General features: G+C 47.2%; 2 protein-coding genes across 2 annotated transcripts in view; one reads left to right on the top strand and one right to left on the bottom strand.

Moving 5' to 3' along the window:
- Window positions 1-6,283: 6,283 nt before the first annotated feature.
- Window positions 6,284-22,729, top strand: part of Pkd2l1 (polycystin 2 like 1, transient receptor potential cation channel) — a 32,299-nt gene continuing 15,853 nt past the window's right edge. Inside the window, exons 1-2 of the mRNA XM_051146626.1 lie at window positions 6,284-6,517; window positions 7,003-7,116. Of these exons, the coding sequence (XP_051002583.1) occupies window positions 6,295-6,517; window positions 7,003-7,116 (337 nt within the window). The 5' untranslated portion in view covers window positions 6,284-6,294. The remainder of the gene's footprint in view (window positions 6,518-7,002; window positions 7,117-22,729) is intronic.
- Window positions 9,108-10,368, bottom strand: LOC127189626 (COP9 signalosome complex subunit 5-like). Its single transcript, XM_051146625.1, has one exon. The coding sequence runs from the start codon at window positions 10,247-10,249 to the stop codon at window positions 9,932-9,934; it is 318 nt and encodes a 105-aa protein (XP_051002582.1). The 5' UTR covers window positions 10,250-10,368; the 3' UTR covers window positions 9,108-9,931.

Below are 22,729 nucleotides of genomic sequence, written 5' to 3'. Positions count from 1 at the left end.
AGCAGCCGAGAGCGAGCTTGTGACCTTAACTGTGGCCACCCTAGGACAGGCCAGGTACCCAGCACCACTCCCCCCATGATTCTGTTTATACATTTTTGTTTTCCACAGACAAGTATTTGCACATACTTAATGATATTTGATAAATACCAGATATTCTGGGCCACTTGGCAAAGCTATGGCTGCCCAGTCATCTACTTGGCCTTGCTCAGGTGTCCTAGTTAGAATTATCATTGCTGGGATGAAACACCACGACTAAGGCAACGTAAGAGGCTCGGACTTCTACATCATAATCCATGCCTGAAGGAAGCCGGAAACAGGAATCTGGAGGCAGGAGCTGATGATTCGGAGGCCATGGAGGGGTGCTGCTTACTGGCTTGCTCCAGACGGCTTGCTCAACCTGCTTTCTTATAGAGCCTAGGACCACAATCCAGGGATGGCCTAACCAACAATAGACTGGGCCCTCCCCCATCAATCACTAATTAAGAAAATGCCCTACAAGTTTGCCTGCAGCCATCTTATTGAAATGCCTCAATAAGGCATTTCTCTCTCTCTCTCTCTCTCTCTCTCTCTCTCTCTCTCTCTCTCTCTCTCTCTCCTTTTCTTTTTTCTTTTCTTTCTTTTTTTTTTTTTTTTTTTTTTTTTTGGTTGTTGTTTTGTTTTTCGAGACAGGGTTTCTCTTTGTAGCCTTGGCTATCCTGGACTTACATTGTAGACCAGGCTGGCCTGGAACTCACAGCGATCCGCCTGCCTCTGCCTCCCAAGTGCTGGGATTAAAGGCGTGTGCCACCACGCCCGGCAAGGCATTTTCTCGATTGATGATCCTATCTCTCAACTGACTCTCACTTGTGTCAAGTTGACATAAAATTAGCCAACACACCAGGGTAGTGACCTCATTGTTGACTCAGGGTAGAGTAACCTGAGAAGCTGCTTGTCCAGAAAAGTCACAGGACCTGATGTTGGTCAATCAAAGTCATTCCAAGCCAGTCTGGTGTTTGGGGCTGGGAGCCAGGATGGAGAGGGCTGATGCTAACAGGCATTTACAGTTCAGGACTATAAGCACAAATGAGTCAATGGCGGATGCAGGAAGAGCTACGGCTCACATAGTGTGTCTGGATGTTCAGGAGGACAGCAAGGGTCCCTTTCAGGGAGGGTGGGAGGAGCCTCTGCTCTGATTGCTTGGGAGGCACTGACAGCAATGAGGTATGAGTTGCCCTCTCATAGGTGGGCAGGCATGGTGCTTAGTAGACGCTTCCAAGAACTGAGGTTGTCCCTTATCTGAAGGGCAGCATGGAGGCCACAAGGAGGAGACACTGACCAAGATTGTTTACGTATAGCTACACATTCTCCGTGATAGCTCTTAGACTAGGCATAGAGAGGCCAGTCAGGGAGGGAAGAAAGCCCAGTCCTGGGGGATGCAGGGCTCTTCTGTGGCCTATTTCATTTTAAAGACGTGCTTCTTGTTGTTGTTGTTGTTGTGTGGATGTTTTGCCTGCATGTATGTCTGTGCACCATGTGCATGCCTGGTGCCTGTGGAGGTCAGAAGAGGGCGTTGGATCTGGAGTTATAGATGGTTGTGGGCTACTGTGTGGGTGTTGTGAGTCAAACCTGGGTGCTCTTCACCATGGAACCCAGCACCCCTGATGGTCTGTTTTGATTACCTGAAGGCCCTACCAGCCCCTTTTTTAGGTTAGGCTGCAGTCATTCACTAACCATCAATCCCTCTGTCTCCCTCACTCAGGGACAGACAGGAGCATCAAGACTGATACACTACCTCACCCCACCCTACCACCACCCCACCCCACCTCACACCCCCATCTCCCCCACCTGCCCCACCCCCCAGTGAACTCAGCCACCTTCTGGTTCCTCACAGGGCTATCCTCACTAATAGCCTTGCACATTGGTCTGCTTCTCTCAGGAAAAAGCTCCACATGATGGCTAGGAAGCTTCTGGAATGGCCAATCCCTGAGGACTAAGATAATACTGACAGATTCAGACAAGAGCCCTCAGTTCCCCCTCAGGAAAAGAAGAGGAAACAGGAAGGTGCAAGGGAGAGGGAAGACAGCCTCCCAAACTGGCCTGTCTGCTTTTCCTTCAGAAGAGCCTCCATCTGTACTGAGCTAGACACTCAGCCGCAACTCCCACCCCACCCTACCCCACCCCACCCCACCCCACCCGCATCCTGCTGCCACCTAGTGGCACAAAACACTTTTACAGTGCCCTTCAGCTGAAGGGCATAATTTATTCTGTCACTTCCCTGAACCCTAATTCTAGAAGAGATTCTCTTTATGATTTCCCAGGCATCTTTATCTGACAACAAAAGCCTTGTCCTAGTTACCGTGGGAGTTAACTGAGACAATATGCTGTAACGTGCTTGGCCTCAGGGTGGTAAGTACACGGTGGCCAGTCTTTATTTTTGTCTCTTCTTTCTTTCTTTTTAGGTGTTTTGCTGTTGTTGTTGTTGTTGTTTTGTTTTGTTTTGTTTTGTTTTTGAGACAGGGTCTCTCTGTGTTAGCTTTGGCTGTCCTGGACTCACTTTGTAGACCAGGCTGGCCTCGAACTCACAGTGATTCACTTGCCTCTGCCTCCGGAGTGCTGGCTTCTAACGCCTGCCCCCTTTGGTACCTTCCCATCCTGGCTTCCCTCACCCTGCTTCCTACGAGCTGCTCTGAGCTGCCATCTCTCTCAGTGCGACTCTTCTCACACTTAGCATGTACACTACGCCATACTCCTCCCCACCTTGTCAGAGTCTGGCGAACCTGGAAATCTCTGAAGAAGTCTTTCAAGGTGGCTATGCCGAGAAACTGCAACATGCTGGGCGTGGTGGCACACGTCTTTAATCCCAGCACTTGGGAAGCAGAGGCAGGTGGATCCCTGTGAGTTCGAGGCCAGTCTGGTCTACAAAGTGAGTCCAGGACAACCAGGGATACGCACAGAGAAACCCTGTTTCCTCCACTTGATGTTTTAGGCATGAAACAGCCCTTTGGGTCTAGGGGAGCTATCGTCTTCAACACTCTGCAGATAGTAAGCTGGTCTCCAACTTGTTCAGAGACATTCCACTGGTGAGTTAGAGAACCAGCATTAGGTCCAGGAGTTTTGTTCAAATTCCCATTCAAGAGTCTGACATCAAGAGGCAGCCTGAGCCTGTGGCTTCCCCCCAGCCATAGTTTGCCCCCCTTTAACAGGAAGGGTCAAGAACCCATGAGAACTTGGAGAAATATCAAGCAAAAATCATCATGAAATTTTTATTTGACTTGTGACTTCTTGAGTAAGTTTAAAACAGCAGAGGAATGAAGGAAGATTTCTCAGCCCTGTGCTCTATAGCCTGCCCCATAGGGTGGTATGGTCTGATCCACACATGAGGAAAACGACTTCTTAGTACTGAACAGGGAAAAGCAATTGCACAGGTTCCAGGTAGGTGACTCTGAATAAAGCAGTCGATCATGATCTGGAGCTCTTAGAATGAGGAGACTTGTCACATGAGCATTGTCCTCAGATCCATTCAGACCCCTGATGACCGCAGGTCTCCTCCAGAACTCAGAATCGCCTAAGGGACCAGGAAATGATCTCATGTTCCTTTCTCTGCTTCTCAGGGACCACACTGTTGTCATCCCATCCCTGACCCCATCCCAGGGTCCAATTTTTATAAGTCTGGAGTCTTTGTGCAATTGACTGAAAGGTTCCTGGCTGAGAGCTAGCAGCTCCCTCCCTCCTCACCCAGCTGATCTCATGCACGAGGCTCCATGCTGGCGCAGCTGCTCACCCTTTTCTCCAAGGAAAACAATCACCTCTGCATCTCACTGGCTGGTACAGTGGCGAGATGGACACTTGTCCTTCTATGGAGAGTCAGACAGTCCTCAGACACAGACCATGGAGGGAGTCACGCCTTCCCAGCGTCCAGGCCTTGGGCAGGAAATTCATGTCACAGGTTCAGGGCCATGACAGCTACCTTTTCTTCCCTGTCTTAGAACTTAGGAGACATGGTTTAATCACGGGGCAGAGCCTAAACCAGGTCAAGATCACCTTCTGGGAGTGCTCAAGGTTGGAGATCTCCTCCAGGCTGCAAAGCTTTGTTAAACTTGAAGGTGGGCTTCAAGCCAGTGTGGCTATCGTAGCTGTAGGCAAAGATCCTTGGTTAGAAGAGTCCTCTGCCGCCACCTTGGATGAAGGCCTATAGAAGAACTGCCAGCTCTACAGCACCAGCACCATCCTGGGCCACGGCTCTTGCTTATAGTCAAACCTGGACAAATGATCAAAGGCCAGAGCTGGGCACAAGCAGGGGTTAGAGGGCCGTGCCAAGTCTCCATTCTGGAAGCTGGAGAAGAAGCTATGGAGCACTCTCGGTAGCCCTCATGCTCACCTCATGCATACAGTTCCTAGTGCTAAGTAAAGTCCCGGGAAAAGACGACCAGATCATCTGGTACAGAGATATCCTAAAGGTCCCAAGTCACCTCACCCTTGCCCTAGGCTCTGTGATGTGTCCTGCCCATCAGACCACAGATTGTTTTCTTTTTTGTTGTTGTTGTTGTCTTTTTATTTTTTGTGGGAGGAAGTTGCAAGCACAGAGGGTGGATCTGAGGGGATGGGGAAATGAGTGGGGTTGGGTTACACGACATAAAATTCCTAAAGAAATAAATTACAAGTTAAAAAAAATTCAAAGCAAGTATTAGTAACCCAGCATCTTTTACCATTAAGCCAGGTATGACAAACGCCAACACACATATTTAGGTGGTTCAGGAAGGAAGAATCTGACTGCAAACCTATGATAGACTACATACCAAGTTCCAGGCTAGCTCGTGCCACACAGCAAAACCTTGTTTCTATAAAATAAACAATGGGCCATCCAATATACTGCAGTGTCACCTTTGATACAAATCTGATGCCTGCATGTATAGGTTCATGGGTGAAGGTGAGGGGGAAGACCAGGAAGGGGTAGGTGTCCAGTCACTGAGTCAACACCAGCTCTCTGAATTAGCTTTCAGTGGTTTTCTGTGTCTGGTAAAGTCATCTTTCTTTTTTGAGTTTGGGGTGAATTAGTCTTTGCCTTTGGATTTTTTTTTTTTTTTTGAGTAAATATTTAAGGGTCCTCATTTTCCACAAAAAAACTTTCTTTTGTATGTTGCTTTTCTTTTTTGTTTGTTTGTTTTTACTCTTTTTAAAATTAATTTATTCATATTACATCTCAATTGTTATTCCATCCCTTGTATCCTCCCATTCCTCCTTCCCTCCTGCCTTCCCCCTACTCCCCTCCCCTATGACTGTGACTGAGGGGGACTTCCTCCCCCTGTATATGATCATAGGGTATCAAGTCTCTTCTTGGTAGCCTGTTATGCTTCCTCTGAGTGCCACTGGGCCTCCCCATCAAGGGGACGTGGTCAAATATGGGGCACCAGACAGACTGTTTTCTTAATCCAAGCCCCCAAATTCTCAAGAAGTACGACTCTAGGGGTGGGGGTGGGGTGTCATCAATAACCCATGAAGTCAAACTTCAGGAGTATAAAACCAACGTGGAAGTCGGCCGTCCTTTTCCTCTCCTCACCGGCAGAGAACCCATCTCCTAAGATCTGGTATGGTGTTTCCCTTTGTCTTTCGCTGAGCTATGAGGGAAGGGGGCACTGGGGAGCCTCCTTCTCCAATCGCTAGGGGATGACAGCTCAAGGAAGCACACTGAGGGGCATGAGAGACCGCTGACCGAGCTGCCAAAAAGGAACAGCTCCCACCCTTCCCATCCTTGGCCTTGATCTTCATCCTAATCCATGTTAGTCCTTTCAGAAGGTTTTGGGGTTTTTTTTAGTGGCTATCGGCTCAGTCCCCACCGCAGAGGTCTGCAGCCCTCTCTCCCATTGCCCTTTGACCATCTGTGGGAAGTCTGGGTGCCCCATCCTGGACGGTCTGCACTGCACTGCCCCCCTCCTCCTCAGCCTACACAACACCCTTTCCCTCTTCACTTTAAATCTCAATTCCAGTTCCCTTAAGGTTCCTTTCCTTTTGTGTTCTGGCTCAGAGGGAGGAGGGAGAAGGAGGGGGGATGGGGAGAGAGGAAGGAGGAGAGGGAGGGCGAAGGGGGAGAGAGAAATCTGTAAGGATTGACAACCATTCCATGGTGTCATCCTTCCTCCTCCCTCCACTAGGTGAGCTCAGCTCCCCCACCCAGACAGAAGGCAGAGGCTAAGAGAGAGCCGCTGCTCTCGGTTAGTGTTCCCTAGGCACTCTGCTGCCACAGTGTCAGTCTGGGTCTCTGTCCCTGTGTCTCCTGTGAGAGTGCACACCCGTGGTGCCACCTTCCCCACAAGTATTATGGAAAGTCCCAAGGAGCAGGAACTGCGAACACTGGGGAGCGGAGCCTGGGAGAATCCTGCCTACAGTAGCCCTCCTTCCCCAAATGGGACCCTGAAGATCTGCACTGTCTCCAGTGCGGCTATCCCCCAGCCTCAACCTAAGAAGCCTGAAGACAAATCGCAGAAGCCACAGAGAACCCTGGTGTCCAGCTGCTGCTTTCACATCTGTCGCAGAATCAGAGGTACCGGGCAGGAGGAGAGGACTTCCTGGGGTGTTAGAGTCAGAAAAGGGACCACCTCAAGGTTTGAGAGGGGGACAAAAGTGACGCAAAGAAGAAGAAATCTTGGTGTCGGCTAGTAAAAGAGCGGCCTTGCCCCAGGACAGAGGCCAAGCTCCTGGTCTGCTGAAAAGTCGTTTGGCATAGTCATCATTCGGGGACCCAGGGGTGAGGGAGCTGGAGGGCTGAGGTGAGGAGACTCTAGGCCACCTACCTGAGCAGATGCCTGCCCATTTTACGGCTTCACTCCGACCCAGTGTCCACACTCTGTCTCCCAAACGGTCTTTGTAGGAGGGCAGGCAGGGGTGTGGGTGGAGGAACCAGGTCCCAGGGGTTACCAATGGGCGAGGCAGGACCAGGTGGAGATGAGTGAGGTCTAGGGACAGGTAGGAGTGGGACAACTAAAAAGATGTGCTGTTGGGGACTCTGGGTTCTTTCCACGCCCATAGGACTCTGGGGGACAACCCTGACTGAGAACACAGCTGAGAACAGAGAACTTTATGTCAAGACCACCCTGAGGGAGCTTGTGGTGTACATCGTGTTCCTTGTGGACGTCTGTCTGTGTGAGTAGCTGCTGTCCTGTGCGCATCTGCCCGTGAGAGGCACACGTATTCCAAGTATCTGTACACACGTATGCAGGCAATGCTTGAACATCTGTGTGAAGTGTGTGGATTCTGGGGATTTTGTGTACACACGAACATACAACCCTTGTGGCTTATCACACTGAGTTCAGTGGAGGAAACCCAGTTGGTAGAAAGATCTGTTAATAAAAGGAGATTTCTCTCAAAGTACTTGGTAACCCAGTGTTCAAGTCCAAATGCCTAATGCTGAGCCAGCAGCCATGGCCTTGTGATGATCGGTGGGCGTGTTTAGCCCTCTGTAAAGGGTGGAGAGTTCCCCTTTCTGTTTAGTGGGTTTTGTGTCATTGGTCCCTGTGAAACATCTGACCTGTGCTTCCTTAGGGCCAGGAGGAAAATGATTCAGGCCTTCGAGGGCTCTGGAGAAAAGGGTTGGGGTCCAGTAGTGTGGCAGTGCCCTGTGGGAAAGCCCACTCCACCACAGGCAAGTAGGGCTGTCTCTGTGGAGCACCAGCTGGGGCGCTTTAGTTCAGAGAAGTAAGTAGAAAGAATACAACCTAGACTAGAAAGATGGTGTGAAAGAACACACTAGATTAGAAAGCTGGAGTACACAGAGGCTACCCAGCCTGTAGGTGAGGCAACCGATGCCATATTCAGTTAAGTGTTTGCACAGCAAGTGGTGCTTGCCTCCTGCAGAAGTGTTCTCTGTGTTGACCAAAACTGCAGCTGGCACCCCCGACCGCAATGCAATGCCTCCCCAACTAGTTGGCATCTGTCCTCTCGGAAGGCTCTCTGCTTTTTAGCATGCACAAATCATTAGCAAGTGAGTGTGAGGGTCTGACAATGGAGGTGTGATGGGAAGGCTCCCCAGGCCAGCCACTGAAAGGAGAGCACCCCTCTGGTGATGCACTTGCTGGGTCTGTGCTGTCTGGAGCTTTTCCCTCCTAGAGCAAGCTGCTGTGCAGTGTGAGATAGAGGAGATGGGACAAAGGGCTGTGGGCCCCATTCAAGCCCTTTGGGCACATGACTACCAGACAATGGTTTGTTGATGTGTTGGTTTTCTGCTGTCAGCATCTGTTAGGGCAGATGTTCCTCTCCTCCTTCAACCCTGCCACGGCAGCCAAAGCTCACAAAGAAAGCCTTTCTCTGCAAATAACTGCCGCCCCAGACACAAAAGCTTTGGAACAGGGTTAGCAGTTTTTCCAGCTCTCCAGAGGCATTACGGACTATCCTACACAGCTGGGTATGGGTCTGGAATGGTGAACGGTGGACGCTTGAGCCTTATCTGCCTGTTACTTCTAACTCTTGTGAGCTTATGGCTCTGATTGGGGGCCAAACTCTCTGAGACTAGCTTGGGTTCGTATCCTGGGCCAAACTCACTTACTATTGGAAAATCCTAGGATGGTTTAGGCAGCAATGCAAGGCAGGATATGGGTGATTCACCAGATATAGGTGATCACAGGATATATAGGTCACTCATTATGACACTTCCCATAGGTTCTGTCTGGTATCCCACCAGCCCCTCCCAGTGAGGATTTCACTGTCTTGCAGGACGTCAATTTTACTGCAGACAGCTCTACTTTCTCCCATTTCTGGAGCCCCCTTCCTCTGTGCCAGACATTGGACAGAAGGCATATACGTGACTTCCTGCTCCAAGCGCTTACCTCATTTCTAGACTTTTCTCCTTTTGTTCTATATATTTCTGTTACTCTCCAAAGTGGCAGCCTCCAAGTTCTGGAATGAATGTGTAGTGGTCACGTTTTGCCCTTAGACAGCCTGTTCCCATGCTCGGGAATTTCTCCTCTTTTTTTTTTTTTTCTCCTGAAAGGAGTCACTGCCACATAGTGATCAAGGGTGACTTACACAGAGATTGAAATCTGAGCGCTGAAGCTGTAGATTTAGGTTCAAACACTTCACTCTGTCATTTACCAACTGGGGGACCTTGCAGTAGTTACTTTTTTTTTCATGTGATACTTTATTATAGTGCTAACACTCAGGACACTGCACAGTACCTTAGTCTTCTAATCGGAGTCTTGGTAACTGTGTTAAAAGTGTTACTTGAGCTCTTTTTCCTTCCACATACCAGCTTTCAGGAAAAAGTACTCAGTGGTAGCTAAGCGACATTAATTTGATTAAACAGTTTATCCTTAATAACCTGAGGCATCAATCCATGGATGGCTTCTATGGTAGTTTTACAGCTGTCTCTAGTAGCTTTGGCAAGTTTGTCTTCTGACTTCCGGTCATGTGTTTCCAAACCCAACACGAAGCTCCCGCGTCCCAGTTGGGCTTCAGACTGCTCTAACTTTTCAGACAAGTCGAACACCTGGCCAGTGGTATAGTCAGCATTAGCAAGCAAGCTAGAGGAACTCAGGGTATTCACCCAGTATTTATTCCACAAAAGCTCAAGCAGTTTACGATCCAAAGATGATTTGAAATATGAGACTTCTAAGGCATAATATTGTTTGCAGTGCGCACCAAAATCTCCTATTTTATTAAGTGGTATAGTCTGGTACTCAGAAGGTCCTTCATCTGGAGGTTTGTAGCCCCTTGGATGTGTCCTAAAGGCGCCAAGATTCACTTTTCCTGCAGAGATTGTTCTGGTTGGGTCAATCACCTCTGCTACGAACGGTTCCTGGAACTGCTGGTCGAGCATCTGTGTGCCAACGTCAATCCCAGAGAGCCAGCAGTCGTAACCAGGGTGGCTATGGTACCAGCCAATTGCATTTTCAAGGCGGCCAACCTGTTTGGCATTTTCTATGTACGCAGCCATATACTCACAGGCAGCAGCCTGAGCATTTACTCAGGTTTCAGTGCCCTCTACGGGCAAAGCAAAGCTGTCCATGATGATCATGGTCTCACCATCCACTTTCCCCAGCATCAGACCCATCACTTCCAAGTTGCCACGTGATCTGGCATGCATCACCATTTTCAGTAGATCCAACGCTGAGATTTTGCAGTATTTAAAGTAATGGTGATCCTTAGTCCAGGGTTTCGCCGCCAGGATTTCTTGCTGTTGTTTTTTGTCATATTTGTAGGTTTCATCGATACTCTGGGCTTCCTGCATGTTGTTGGCCAATTCCCAGGTTTTCTGGGCCATACCGCTCCCGGAAGCTGCCATGGCCGAGGGACCAGAGAAGCTGTCGCCTCCACAATCAAGTAGCAACTTTACTTTGCTGGGGCTCTGCGTGCGGGCTTTGCACCTTCCCCACCATGGGCGCACACTCACTAGACTCTCAAGGCAGCCATGACACTTAAGACCGGAGGTTGCAGTAGTTACTTAACTTCTTTTAGTGTCAGTTTTCCCTCTCTATCCCTACCTGACCATCAGGACTCTGTGGCCATTTTATGGGCCATTTGCTCAGCATGGCATGCTTTGACAATAGCTCCGAATGTTTACCATGTAGTTGACTATCTCAGCCCTGAGCAGTTTGAGCTTTTTTACTAGAAGAAATACACTGAGGGACATCTAACTGGTACAGTGCCCTGTGCCATCATTGCTTCTGTTGTAAGCAGACCTGTTAGAACTTGGCAGTTTTCACAGAGCTGACTGAATTCTCTCCTTCCTGCCTGCAGTTACCATTTTGCCCCACTCCCTACCACCCAAACACAAGACAACCTTGCATTATCAATGCTTATCCTCACGGAGGCCACACAATATGGGACTTATAGCTACACTCCATGAAAACCTATTAGCTTTCTCTAAACTGAAGGGTCTGACTCTCCTGCCTCTCCTTTTGCCCTACCTCACCACCACGGCAGCCCGTGACTATGATACACTGCGTTCTTTCCTCATGAAGAAATCACTAGACCTGTGAAGCCTTGCTCTTCCACTTCAGCCACCAGTGCTGTAATTCATCTCAACTGCCTTTCTACAGACCCGTCTTCCTATACATTATAACAAGATCCCTTGTGGGGATATCACGCAGGAGAAATACCACTCAGTTTCCGGAAGTAATTATCATTGTGTTTGTTAGTGGGATCACACCATTCTTGCATGGTCCCCCAGCCTAGGTTTCTTTTTTCTTATAAAATTTTAAATGGTGTATTTCTTTTTCTTATTTTATGTACGTTGATATTCTGCCTGCTTGTATGACTGTATGAAGGGGTCAGATCCCTCTGGAACAAGAGTTACGGACGGTTGTGAGCTGCTGTATGGGTGCTGGGAATTGAACCCAGGTCGTTTGGAAGCACATCTAATGCTCTTCACTGCTGAGCCACCTCTCCAGCCTCACCTAACTTTTAAATTTTTTATTTAAAAATAAATAAGAACAAAAATCTTGGGCCGGGCGTGGTGGCACACGCCTTTAATCCTGGTACTCGGGAGGCACAGGCAGGTGGATCGCTCTAAATTCGAGGCCAGCCTGGTCTACAAAGTGAATCCAGGACAGCCAAGGCTACACAGAGAAACCCTGTCTCAAAAAACTAAGGGGAAAACAAAAAAGAACAAAAATCTTTTAAGAAAAAAGTCAGTGTAAAAACGTTGTGCACTGCACCAACATGGCATTCTAGAAGGGACTGAGAGCCAGCAGCAGTTGCAGGGCTTGAAGGCAGAGAAAGAAACAGATGAGAAAGGTTTTAAGAGTACTCAGTGTGATGCCCATGTGTCAGTTACACGGTGTCAGCTTCCTTTTATGACCAGTGTATCTTTCTGGTTGGGATTTTCATACAGGAAATGGCTGTTTATATGGGGGCCAGAGGTGTATGGGAAATCTCTGTGCCTTTGGTTCAATTTCACAGTGAATCCAAACCTGCTGTTAAAAAAAGAAGAAGAAGAAGAAAAAAAAAAAAAAAGAAAAACAAAATCAGGCTGGGAGTAGTGGCACATAACACCAACACTCTGAAAGCGGAGGCAGGAGGATCTCTGTGAGTTTGAAGTCAGCCTTGTCTACTCAAGGAATTCTAGAGCAGCCAGGACTACACAGGGAGACCTTGTTTACTTAGTTTGTTGTTGCTTGTTTGTGGAGACAATAGGCCAGGTTAGCCCAATCTTGCCTTTCTCTTCTGGGCACTGGGGTAGCCTGAGCCACTAGGCTCTGGTTTTTGTGTTTCACATTACTGAGTCCTGAAACTGGGACCTCATACGTGCAAGGTTAATTCCCCATCACTGATCTATACCCCTGGTCCTTACTTTTAAAACTATATTAAAAGTAACCTTTATTAGGACAGGGGTATTGGTACATGCCTTTAATTCCAGTATCCAAGAAGCAGAGACAGAGGCAGACAGATTGCTTGAATTTGAGGCTAGCCTGGACTACACAGCAAGTTCCAGGCCAGCTGGAGCTACATAGTGAAACTCTGTCTTCAAACAAACAAACAAACAAACAAGCAACAAAAATAATTTTACACTTAATTAAAAAGAAATATAAACTTTGAATTAGCTAAAAAAGAAGAGAGGTTTTAAACATTTTTTAACTACACGCGCACGCGCGCACACACACACGCGCGCACACACACACACACACACACACACACACACACAACCCCAAGAAGTATTGGAAGTAATGGCTGCTTTGAGTGTCTTGTTTGATCAGTATATACAGCATAGATAAGTAAAGAAACACCACATTGCCCCATCTATTCATGGGAGTATTATCTGTCAATTTAAAAATAAAGGAGGGGCCTGGAGAGATGGTTCAGTGGTTAAGACCCTGGCTGCTCGTGCAGAGGACCAGGTTTGATTTCCAGCACCCACATGGCAGCACACAGATGTCGGTAACTCCAGTCCACGGAATCTGATTCCCTTTTGAGACCTCCATAGGCACTACATGCATGTCCTGCATTTACATACTTGTTAGCAAAGTATTTGAATAAAATAAAAATGAGGAAATAATACATATGAAAATGCCTTTTAAAATTGTATCTGGTTCTATCTAGAGGGACAGTGTCATTTGAGGACCCTCCTAGAGACTCCAGACCCTTTTCTCTTTATTTATTTTACTTTATTTATTTGTTTATTTTGGTTTTTCAAGACAGGGTCTCTTTGTGTAGCCTTAGCTGTCCTGGACTCACTTTGTAGACCAGGCTGGCCTCGAACTCACAGCGATCTGCCTGCCTCTGCCTCCTGAGTGCTGCGATTAAAGGCGTGCCCCACCATGCCCTGCTCTTTTCTCTTTTTTTAATGATTTATTTATTTATTATGTATACAGTGTCCTGGCCTGCCCACCAGGAGAGGGCAACTGATCTCATTATATAGATGGTTGTGAGCCACAATGTGGTTGCTGGGAATTGAACTCAGGACCTCTGGAAGACAGTGCTCTGAACCTCTGAGCCATTTCTCCAGACTTTTAGTTAATAATTTCTCCGGAGGCCTGTTTATTACCACTGCTGCTGAGAGCAGAAACAGCACGGCTTTACTGATTAGGTTCTGAAGTAACAAGTCATCAACTGTTCCCAAGGTTTCTACAAAACTGCGTAATCTGTGTTCCCATGTCCCAGGTAAGGAAAAGTTTCAGTATGACAAAGAGCTTCCCTGGGGACAGGAAGTGAGAGGAAGAAGCAGGAAGCCAATTGAGCAGTCTTTATTGGGCCACCTCCAAGGCTGAAGATTTGAAGGAGCACACTGGGTACTTCATGCAAATGTTGCTTTACTGTCACCTCATCCTAACTCAGTGACTTGAGGACATGTATTTCTCGTGACCTGACTGACCCAGCACCATCCTGTCTGCATCTAGTTGAAATCAACTCCCTTCCCTACCCAAACGGAACTTGCTCTGTCCACCAGGGTGATCTCGAAATCACAGACTTTCACCTGCCTCTGCCTCCTGAGTACTGAGATCAAAGGCACCACCACCACCAAGGTGAAAGAACAGTTTTATTTATAATTCATCTCCACCCTGTCCAAAGGCATTTAATTTTTAAACTATTACCAACATTTATCCATATACCTTCTGCACTTTTACATATAATTATGTCAGCCATGGTTTGGTCAGTTGTGTTTCTGAGCCGTTGATACATCTTAATTTTATGGTCACAATTATATCACGACTTATTACAATTTTCTCTTACTACTTCAGTATTCACTACGGGTAAGTATGTCCATACCTGTTACTTTCTCTTGCTCTTGTTAAATCAAGACAGGGTGTTTCTAAGGATATTAAGCACACAGATGGAGATAGCTCATTAGTGCTGTGTATGGCCATTTGCCTCTGTTGAAGATTTTACATATTTATTAAAGCACTCTGCCTGTACACCAGCGGTCCATCAAAATGAGATACTCTCACTTATTATTTTTAGTCTTAAGTAGGTATAAAATGATATAACAATCTGCCTTAATTTGCTTGTCTTTGATTCACAGTAGGGACAGAGAGTTTTCTTATGTCTACTTTGTGACTCAAATCCATGTCGTATAAATTGCATGAGACAGACACTGTCTTAAAGAGAGGGCAGTTTTAGGAATGAAGGCTTGTTAGATCTGTGGCGGTAACCAACTACTAGGGCCTTCATTTTGGAAACTGGAATCCTGGGAGCAGGAAGAAGAGCCTATGAGGTTGGACATCGCCCTCAGAGCCACTAGGGCTGGGATGAGCCCCTGTGAACAACCTGTCACAGACAGCCATGCCAACCCAATGCCTCTCCCTTATGTTTTGCTCTAGCAACTTGATGAGTATTTGGTGACTCATTTGGCTAATAGGGAGCTATCTTCTTCAGCCAGGCAACATGGAGAAGCCATCCATCTCCTCCTAATGTCATTATGCAGCCCTGGAAACCCCACAGGGAGCATTCATGCTTATGACCTCACTTGACCATGACAGCAATTCTGTAAGGGATAGCAATCTTATTTCCATGCCAAAGACTAGGGAAATGTCATTCTTGTCATTAGCAAGAGTGCAGGGATGAGGGGCCATTCAGAAAGGCCCCTATTAGGTGGAGTCCGTCTTGTCTCAGCTACTGTCCAGCAGAGAAGTACAGGGCAGGGAGTGATGGTCCTGCCCCTCCCCCACCTCCCTGCCTCCCATCACCATATTTATGAAAGAGCTCCCAGCCTTTTGTCTTCTTGGAGGGATGGCTACAGCCTTTTGTGGAAGGAGGAAACACTGAAGGTCTTTGTGTAGGAACAAAGGCTGTTTGTTTTTGGAAGCATTTTTGTTATCTCAAAGGTGCACCTGGGACTATCCCTATAGAGGAGAGGCTCTGAGCCATGACCTAGCCTGAGTCTGGTCACTGTGGAGTTGGGGAGGAGTATAGAGACCCTCAGTCTTTTACAACTCATGTCTACCCATCAGGAAATGCGGGCTGATTGCTCCTTGTCATTGCTGACTCTTGCGGAAGTATGTCTGCCTTTCCTCGCTCTGCCTTTATTATTTATTTATTTTTAGCATATATTTGGGGACACCTGTGGAGATAAGAGGACAACTTGCCAGAGTCAGTTCCCTCTTTCCACCATGTGGGTCCCTAGGGTCCAGCCTCATGTTGTCACCCTCGGCAGCAATCACCTTTTCCCGCTGAGCCAGCTCACCAATCCATCGCTCTGCTCTCTTTCAGTGGGATGGATTCAAGGTTCAGGTAGAGTCTTACATCATCCGGGAAAAGTGTGTCTCTCTTCACTGCACATTTCTAGAATCTAGGAGGAAAGAAACAAAATGTATCTGGGAGATCTAACCAGGGTCTGTAGACCCTAGAGCCCCTGTGTCGCTGTTATGCTGGCGTAAATTAACAGTTGGTCACATGGGCCGTGGCACCAGTAAATGGAAGAAGCTTGGCCTGGAATAAGGTCACCTGATTCAAGTAATGGAGCTACCAGTTTTTAGCCATAGAGGTTGGGATATTTAAATCTCTTTGAGCCTTGATCTCTTCCTCAAGGGAAGCTGATGTCTGCCTCTCTAAAGTTGATAGAAACAAAGAGGGAAAGTAGTGCCTGGATTAGGCTTTCAAAAGATATCAGTTGCCATTCTACAGGAAGCACAAGGAAGGAAGGCACTGTGATCTCACTGTGGGTGAGCTTAGGCTCTGGCTTGGCTGGTCTAAGTGGCCAGGAGGAAAAGAGGCTGCTAGTATCCCATGGCTCTAGTCTGAGTGCTCGCCCTGACTCTACCCTGCTGAATGGCCATGAGCAAAGCATAGAAACTGAACTACACAATTCACAGAGAACTCAGCTCACGAGAGGAAGGTCTGGGGTTTAAGGTTCAAGAGCGACACTGAGGCAGATTATCTTTTGGAGTTTAAAAAAATAAAGTTGATCAGTGCTGGAGAGATGGCTCAGTGGTTAAGAGCACTGTCTGCTCTTTCAGAGGACCTGAGTTCAGTTCCTAGAATTCATGTGTGGCAGCTCAGGACCATCTGTAACTTCAGTCCCAGATTTGACATCCTCTTCTTGCCTCCGTAGGCACTGCATGCATGTGGTGCACAGACATACATGCAGACAAAACATCCGTACACATAAAATAAAAATAAAATCTAGAATCACTTGGGAAGCAGGAATCTCGACTAAGAAAATGCCCCCACCAGACTGGCCTGTGGGAAAAACCGTGGTGCATTTTTTGAATCGCTGCTTGATCAATCGATATAGAAAACCTCCAGTTCATTGTGGGTGGTACCACACTTGGGTTGCTGGGTGCTATAAGAAAGCAGGCTAAGCCTGGTGTTGTGGCGCACGCTTTTAATCCCAGCACTCAGGAGGCAGAGGCAGGCGGATCTCTGTGAGTTCGAGGCCAGCCTGGCCTACAAAATGAGTCTAGCACAGCCAAAGCTGTTACACAGAGAAAACCCCTCCACCCCCCAAAAAAAGAGAGAAAGAGAGAAAGAAAGCAGACTAAGTAAGCCATGTCCAGTAAGTAACATTGCTCCACCGCCTTTTGTAGATGCTCCTGCCTCTGTTTCTGCCTGAGGCCCTACTTGACTTCCCTCGATGATGGACTACAAGCTGTGGAATATAAAAAACTCTTCCCCCCCCCCCCCAAGGTGCTTCTGGTCTTTGTGTTTTATCACAGCAACAGAAGCCTAAGGAAGATGCTAGTCACTGGCAGCCCTTCGATATTGGGAGTCTGGCAACCTCACTCCAGGAAGAGAGAAATCTGGGTACCTAGGGGAGTCATGGCAGCAGGCTCTTGGTCAGGAGCTTACTGGTAGCTGCAATGCCACAGAGTGCAAGGAGCTAGTCTGTAGAAAGATCTTGGAGGCTATGAAATCAGGTAGAGAGGTGAGAGGTTCTGAGGACACCAATAACAAATTCTGTGTCCTGGGTGGTGGCATCAGGTGTCAGGCTGTAGGGTTGCCCTGGGCCTGGGTTCTAGGCTCAGAAGTAAGGCATAGGGTAATGGTTCTCAGAGGTGTGCTTGGTGGAGCCTAGGGGTTCCTGTGACCCTTTCAGGGATATTGTAATGGTGTCTCTTACCCAATGACACAATTGTGTAAGGCCATTTTCTCCTCAACCTTGGTCAAAGTGACAGATTGCAACACACTGACTGCAAAAGCCAACATCAGCATGTGCTGCCCACCCCCCTTTTATTTATTTATTTAGTTAGTTAGTTGTTTCTTTCTTTCTTTCTTTCTTTCTTTCTTTTTGGTTTTTCAAGACAGGGTCTCTCTGTGATAGCCTTGGCTGTCCTGGACTCACTTTGTAGACCGGGGTGGTCTCAAACTCATAACGATCCACCTGCCTCTGTCTCCCAAGTGCTGGGATTAAAGGCGTGTGCCACCACGCCCAGCTGTGCTGCCCTCTCTTAAGCTGAATGCTAAGGAGCTTGCAAGTTCAGCTTTTAAAAAGTGGTTTTTATTTTTAGAGAATATAGTGGCTTTAAATACAAATATCATTTATGTTTACATGCCCTGTGTTTGTCATCTTTTTTAAAGGCTAGGGATTGAACCCAGGGCCTTATGCTTTCTTAGCGAGGTCACCTGACACTCTGGAGGAAAAAGCAGATGAGGTTAAGAGTGAGTGGGCATTCACACACTCATTCACTCAAGCACGTATGAAGCTTTATTATGTGCTAAACCTTAGGATGATTGGAAAGGACTGTGAAGTATACTAGGCGCATCTGCCTTTAAGGAAGAAAGGACTCTGATATGTAATCGACAGTGACATCAGTTGTGCTGCATGCAACAATGGCAGACTGTTCCAGAACCCTGGCACGATGTAGTAGACAAAGTAGCAAGGGGAGACATAGAGCATCTTCCAGGGCCCGGAGCAGGTATCCACGAAAGTCTGAGGAAGTGTTGTCAAGGAGACCCAACGTCACTGCCATCAGCTTGCTTTTTATTCTAATGGGGCAGGCTCTCTGCCTGGATACAGTATTTGTTGGAGGATGACCTACTAACTCTGTAGGCTATGAACATGCAAGACCTTTCCCATACACCGCAGCTCAGAGGAAGTAGGAGGGTAGAGAGGGAGGCATGTCCTGCACTCCTAGGACATGAAACAGGAGCTGTTAAGTGGAAGTCTGTCCCTCTACTCCCATCCTGGTTCCTAGAACTTAGTAAACTGTTTACCGTACTTATCGTACAATGGAAGTTTCATAATGTGGCATTCGGTTGGACAGTGTCAAACCCTACATAAAATTATATTATTAGGAAGAACAGCGAGAAAGGCATCTGCAAGTGCTAGATAAAATGAGAAGAAATATTGTCTATAGCCTGGCACTGGAGGCAGCAACAGTAAGCAGAACTGGAGAAACCAGAGTGTGACCTGAAATAAACCTCCCAAGATAAAAATCACTGGGGAGACAGATGAAAGCTTCCCTCCCCCCCCCCCCCCCCCCCCCCCCCCCCCCCGCCACTATGACAGACGTTCCACTGTTTAGGGAAAGTACTGTGAAAGTGTTTTATAGGAGGCTGTAGGGAAGGCATAAGGAAAGGTAAACTCTTGACACTGGATACTGTTTCCATAAGAAAGTAGAAACTAGAAAATGTTACCCTGTCTCTTCCCAACCCTAATTATACATTTGATAAAAGCTATGCTGGGTCCAGTTTGAAAAAAAAAAAGTGCAGTCTTTTTAGAGAACTTCCCAAAAAAAACCAAGCAGCAAGAGGGGTTCAGGAGGAGGCCTTGAGGGGTGCTGTCAAGCCTTCAGCCACGAGAGCAGTGGTTCTCAGCCTTCCTAACACCTCAAGTCTTAATACAGTACTTCATGTTGTGGTGACCCCAACCATACAATTATTTCATTGCTACTCCATAATGTAATTTTTGCTGCTTTTATGAATCAGAATGTAAATATCTGATCTGCAGATGGTCTTAAGCGACCCCTGTGAAAGCGTCCTTTGACCCCAAAGGGGTCACAACACACTACTATTGTATGCTGAGAAGCGCTGCAGTAGAAAATGACAGAACAGTGGAAGCCATATGCACAAGAATTGGGGTGGAAAGAGACCCCAGACCCCAGAGCCAGAGAAGCTGTGATGTAAGCATTCTCCTCAGCTTATGAAAGAGCAAAGGGCTTTTGGCTCTCAAAATCTGAAAGCATTTTATTTTCTTGCAATTTCCGCAATTCTTTGTAAATTCTGGATATCAGCCCTTTGTCTGATTGGAGCTGGTAAAGGGTTCCTCTCACTCTGAGGCCACTGTTGCTTCCTTTGCTGAACAGAGACCTTTTATTTATTTATTTATTTTCATATAATCCCATCTGCTGAGACTTGGGGGTTAGTTTCTGGGCTGTTCTTGTTTAAAAGTTTTTGTTGCAACTGGAGAGATGACTCAGCAATGAATTGTAACTCCAGCTCCTGGGGGCTCCCATACCTCTAGCCTCTGCCGGCAAAAGGCACACACAAATACTCATCCCCTCCCTCTGCACTACATCCGTACACATACACACACATACACATACGCATACAGAGACATACAGAGACTAAAGCACCAACCAAAGAGCATGCGTGGTCTGGACCTAGGCCCTTACACATATGTAACTGATGAGCACTTGGTTCTCATAGGGGTCCCCTAGCAAGTGGCATGGGGGATGTTTCTGACATGAACTCTGTTGCCTGCTATCAGATCCCTTTCACCTAGTGGGGCTGCCTTTCCTGGCCTCGGCGGAAGAGAATGTGTTCAGTCCTGATGAGACCTGAAGTGCTTGGGTGGCTTCAAATAGGCTTGAGGGGACTCCCCTTTTCTGAGAAGAAGGAGTGGGGTGAATAGGGGAAGAGAAGTGGGAGGGTGGGACCATGAAGAGAGGGGGGAGGGGCTATAGTTGAAATGTAAAGTGAATAAATAAATAAACTTAGTAAAAAAGTAAAAAAAAAAATCTCTTTTAAAGAGCAAGATTCATAACAACACAGAGCCATTTGTACAGAAAAATCCACTTTATTTTAAAAAGTATTATTATTATTATGATGATGATGATGATGATGTGTGTGTGTGTGTTACAGGCATGCAAGTGCCAGGTGTATGTGTGAAAGTCAAAAAACAACTTTCAAGAGTCGGCTCTCTCTTCTACCTGGACTGAAGACTTACCACCAGCAAGCCCTTTAAAACCTACTAAGCCGTCTTACCAACCCGAAACATCCGATTTCTGGTATAAGAATAGAGCAGGCTCATAAAAGCTCTATACATTTGCTGTATAGGCAACCCAGCCGGCCAATGGTCTTGCCAGTCCATTCAGGGAATGGACCCCAGTCCTGCCCAAAGAATTGCTGGCTAGAATGGCACAGATGTGTTGCATTTAGCCACAACTAGGGACAAGAAGATGCTCTGCAGCTCTCGGTGGCCATGGTGACAGTTCCTGGGAATGGAAAGCACAAAGCACAGTGCTGCCTGCTTGTCACTCTGAGCTGGGCTGTCTCCCAGCAGTTCAAATGGGGGGACTAGCCTGTGGAGTCTCCGAGCATAGTGGCACACACCTTTAATCCCAGCACTCAGGAAGCAGAGGAAGGTGGGTCTCTGTGAGTTCAAGACCAGCCTGGTCTACAAAGTGAGTTCAGGACAGCCACGGCTATTTTGCAAAGAAAACCTGTTTTGAAAAACCGAAATAAAATAATAATGAGATGTAAACTTCAGAGGAATTGGTGTTGACCATTCGTATATACAGTACATAGACTATAAAGTTGGTCTTAAAACGTTAAAATTTGGCTGGGCATAGTAGAACACACCCTTAATCCCAGAACTTGGGAGGCAGAGGCAGGCAGATCGCTGTGAGTTCGAGGCCAGCCTGGTCTACAAAGTGAGTCCAGGACACTTGCAGGCCAGGAGAGATCATCAGATCTCATAGATGGTTGTGAGCCACCAAGTGGTTGCTGGGAATTGAACTCAGGACCTTTGGAAGAGCAGTCAGTGCTCTTAGCCTCCGATCCATCTCTCCAGGCCCTACTTTTTTTTTTTCTCTTGAGACAGGGTCACTCTGTGTAGCTCTGGCTGTCTTGGAACTCACTATTAACAACATTCTTGACTTCAGTTTATCTGTATGAAACGGAGATTGGCAGTTCCTACTTTCGCAGGTTTTGTAAGCATTGCAATAGATGGTTTATACTGAGCCCTGGAGACAGCAAGCATCAATCATGGTATTGTTACTGTGCTTGGGTAACTGTGGCTTTGACTCAAAGCCATGAGTATAAATATAGTTGAGCAATCATAGGTTTGGGAGATGATTTCATCTCTTCTAAGAAGAGGAAGAGAAGGGGAAAGAAGAAGAGGAAGATGCCACCTCCTCTTGGTGTTGAAGTGCAAATGTGTCTGGTCTCCGAATCCGGAATAATGCCGCAGTAGCTAAACCAACACACTGGCAGTCAGTATTCTTAGTCCAATTCTGACCCTTTCCGTTCCCTGGTCCAGTGTCACCATTTGAAAGACATAGAGCAAAATGCTCTCCTTCCCCAGACCTTGGAGAGACAGAAAGGCCAGCTCCACCCAGATCAGGTAGAGCAGCAGATGGTCTGTATTGACACTCCCAGGAGTAAAAGGAGTGTTTGGAACAATGACCATTTCATATCAGAACACGGTAGTGGCTCAGAAGGGCTATCTCCCCCCCACCCCCCGCCCTCCGAGACAGGGTTTCTCTGTGTAACAGTCCTGGCTGTCCTGGACTCGCTTTTGTAGACCAGGCTGGCCTCAAACTCACAGGGATCCACCTGCCTCCCAAGTTCTGGGATTAAAGGTGTGTGCCACCACACCCAGCTGGGCTGTCTTTTATGGAGCCCTAAGTTTTTGCCCCACAGATTCACTCTTTTGAACATAGTTCTGTTCTTGGAGCAGTTCCTGTTCAGCCTACCCATGGAGGCAGGCAGATTTGTGTTTGAATCTTGACTTTATTAATTTTGTACCTGGGGCAGGTGAAGACCTCTCTCGAGGTCGGAGAAGGGGATCATCATAGCGGTCACCATATAGTTTGTTGTCGGACTAAATGAAAAAGTGTGCCAAGTGCACAGCACAGGGCAAAGGATTGGTGTCCTGACAAAGGAGTGGGCACTCGGCTCTTTTCTTTGCGTGGTACAGGAAAGAATGAGGAGAAGAGAGACCTGTTGAATCCTTTTCAGAAATCTCTGAGCCAGCTACTCCAGTTAGAGAAACTGCTTCTTGACAACAAAGTCAACTAGGGAATCTTATTACCATAATAGAAACTAATGGGATGCAGCAGGGAGACACAAAGAAAACCCAACACTTTGTTTTCAGTATTCCTCCACCCCAGGGGGCCAGAGGGTACGATGCCCTGCTGTGACATCCAGTGGTTCAGGTGGACAA

This window comes from Acomys russatus, chromosome 5 (genome assembly GCF_903995435.1).
Source record: "Acomys russatus chromosome 5, mAcoRus1.1, whole genome shotgun sequence".
Taxonomy (NCBI): Eukaryota; Metazoa; Chordata; class Mammalia; order Rodentia; family Muridae; genus Acomys; species Acomys russatus.
Note: the sequence above shows the minus strand (reverse complement) of the source record. Positions and strands in the feature narration are given on the sequence as shown.

What these genes read in the sequence shown, in the direction of transcription:
- LOC127189626 (XM_051146625.1), bottom strand. Translation starts at nt 10,249, where the DNA reads ATGGCAGCTTCCGGGAGCGGTATGGCCCAGAAAACCTGGGAATTGGCC.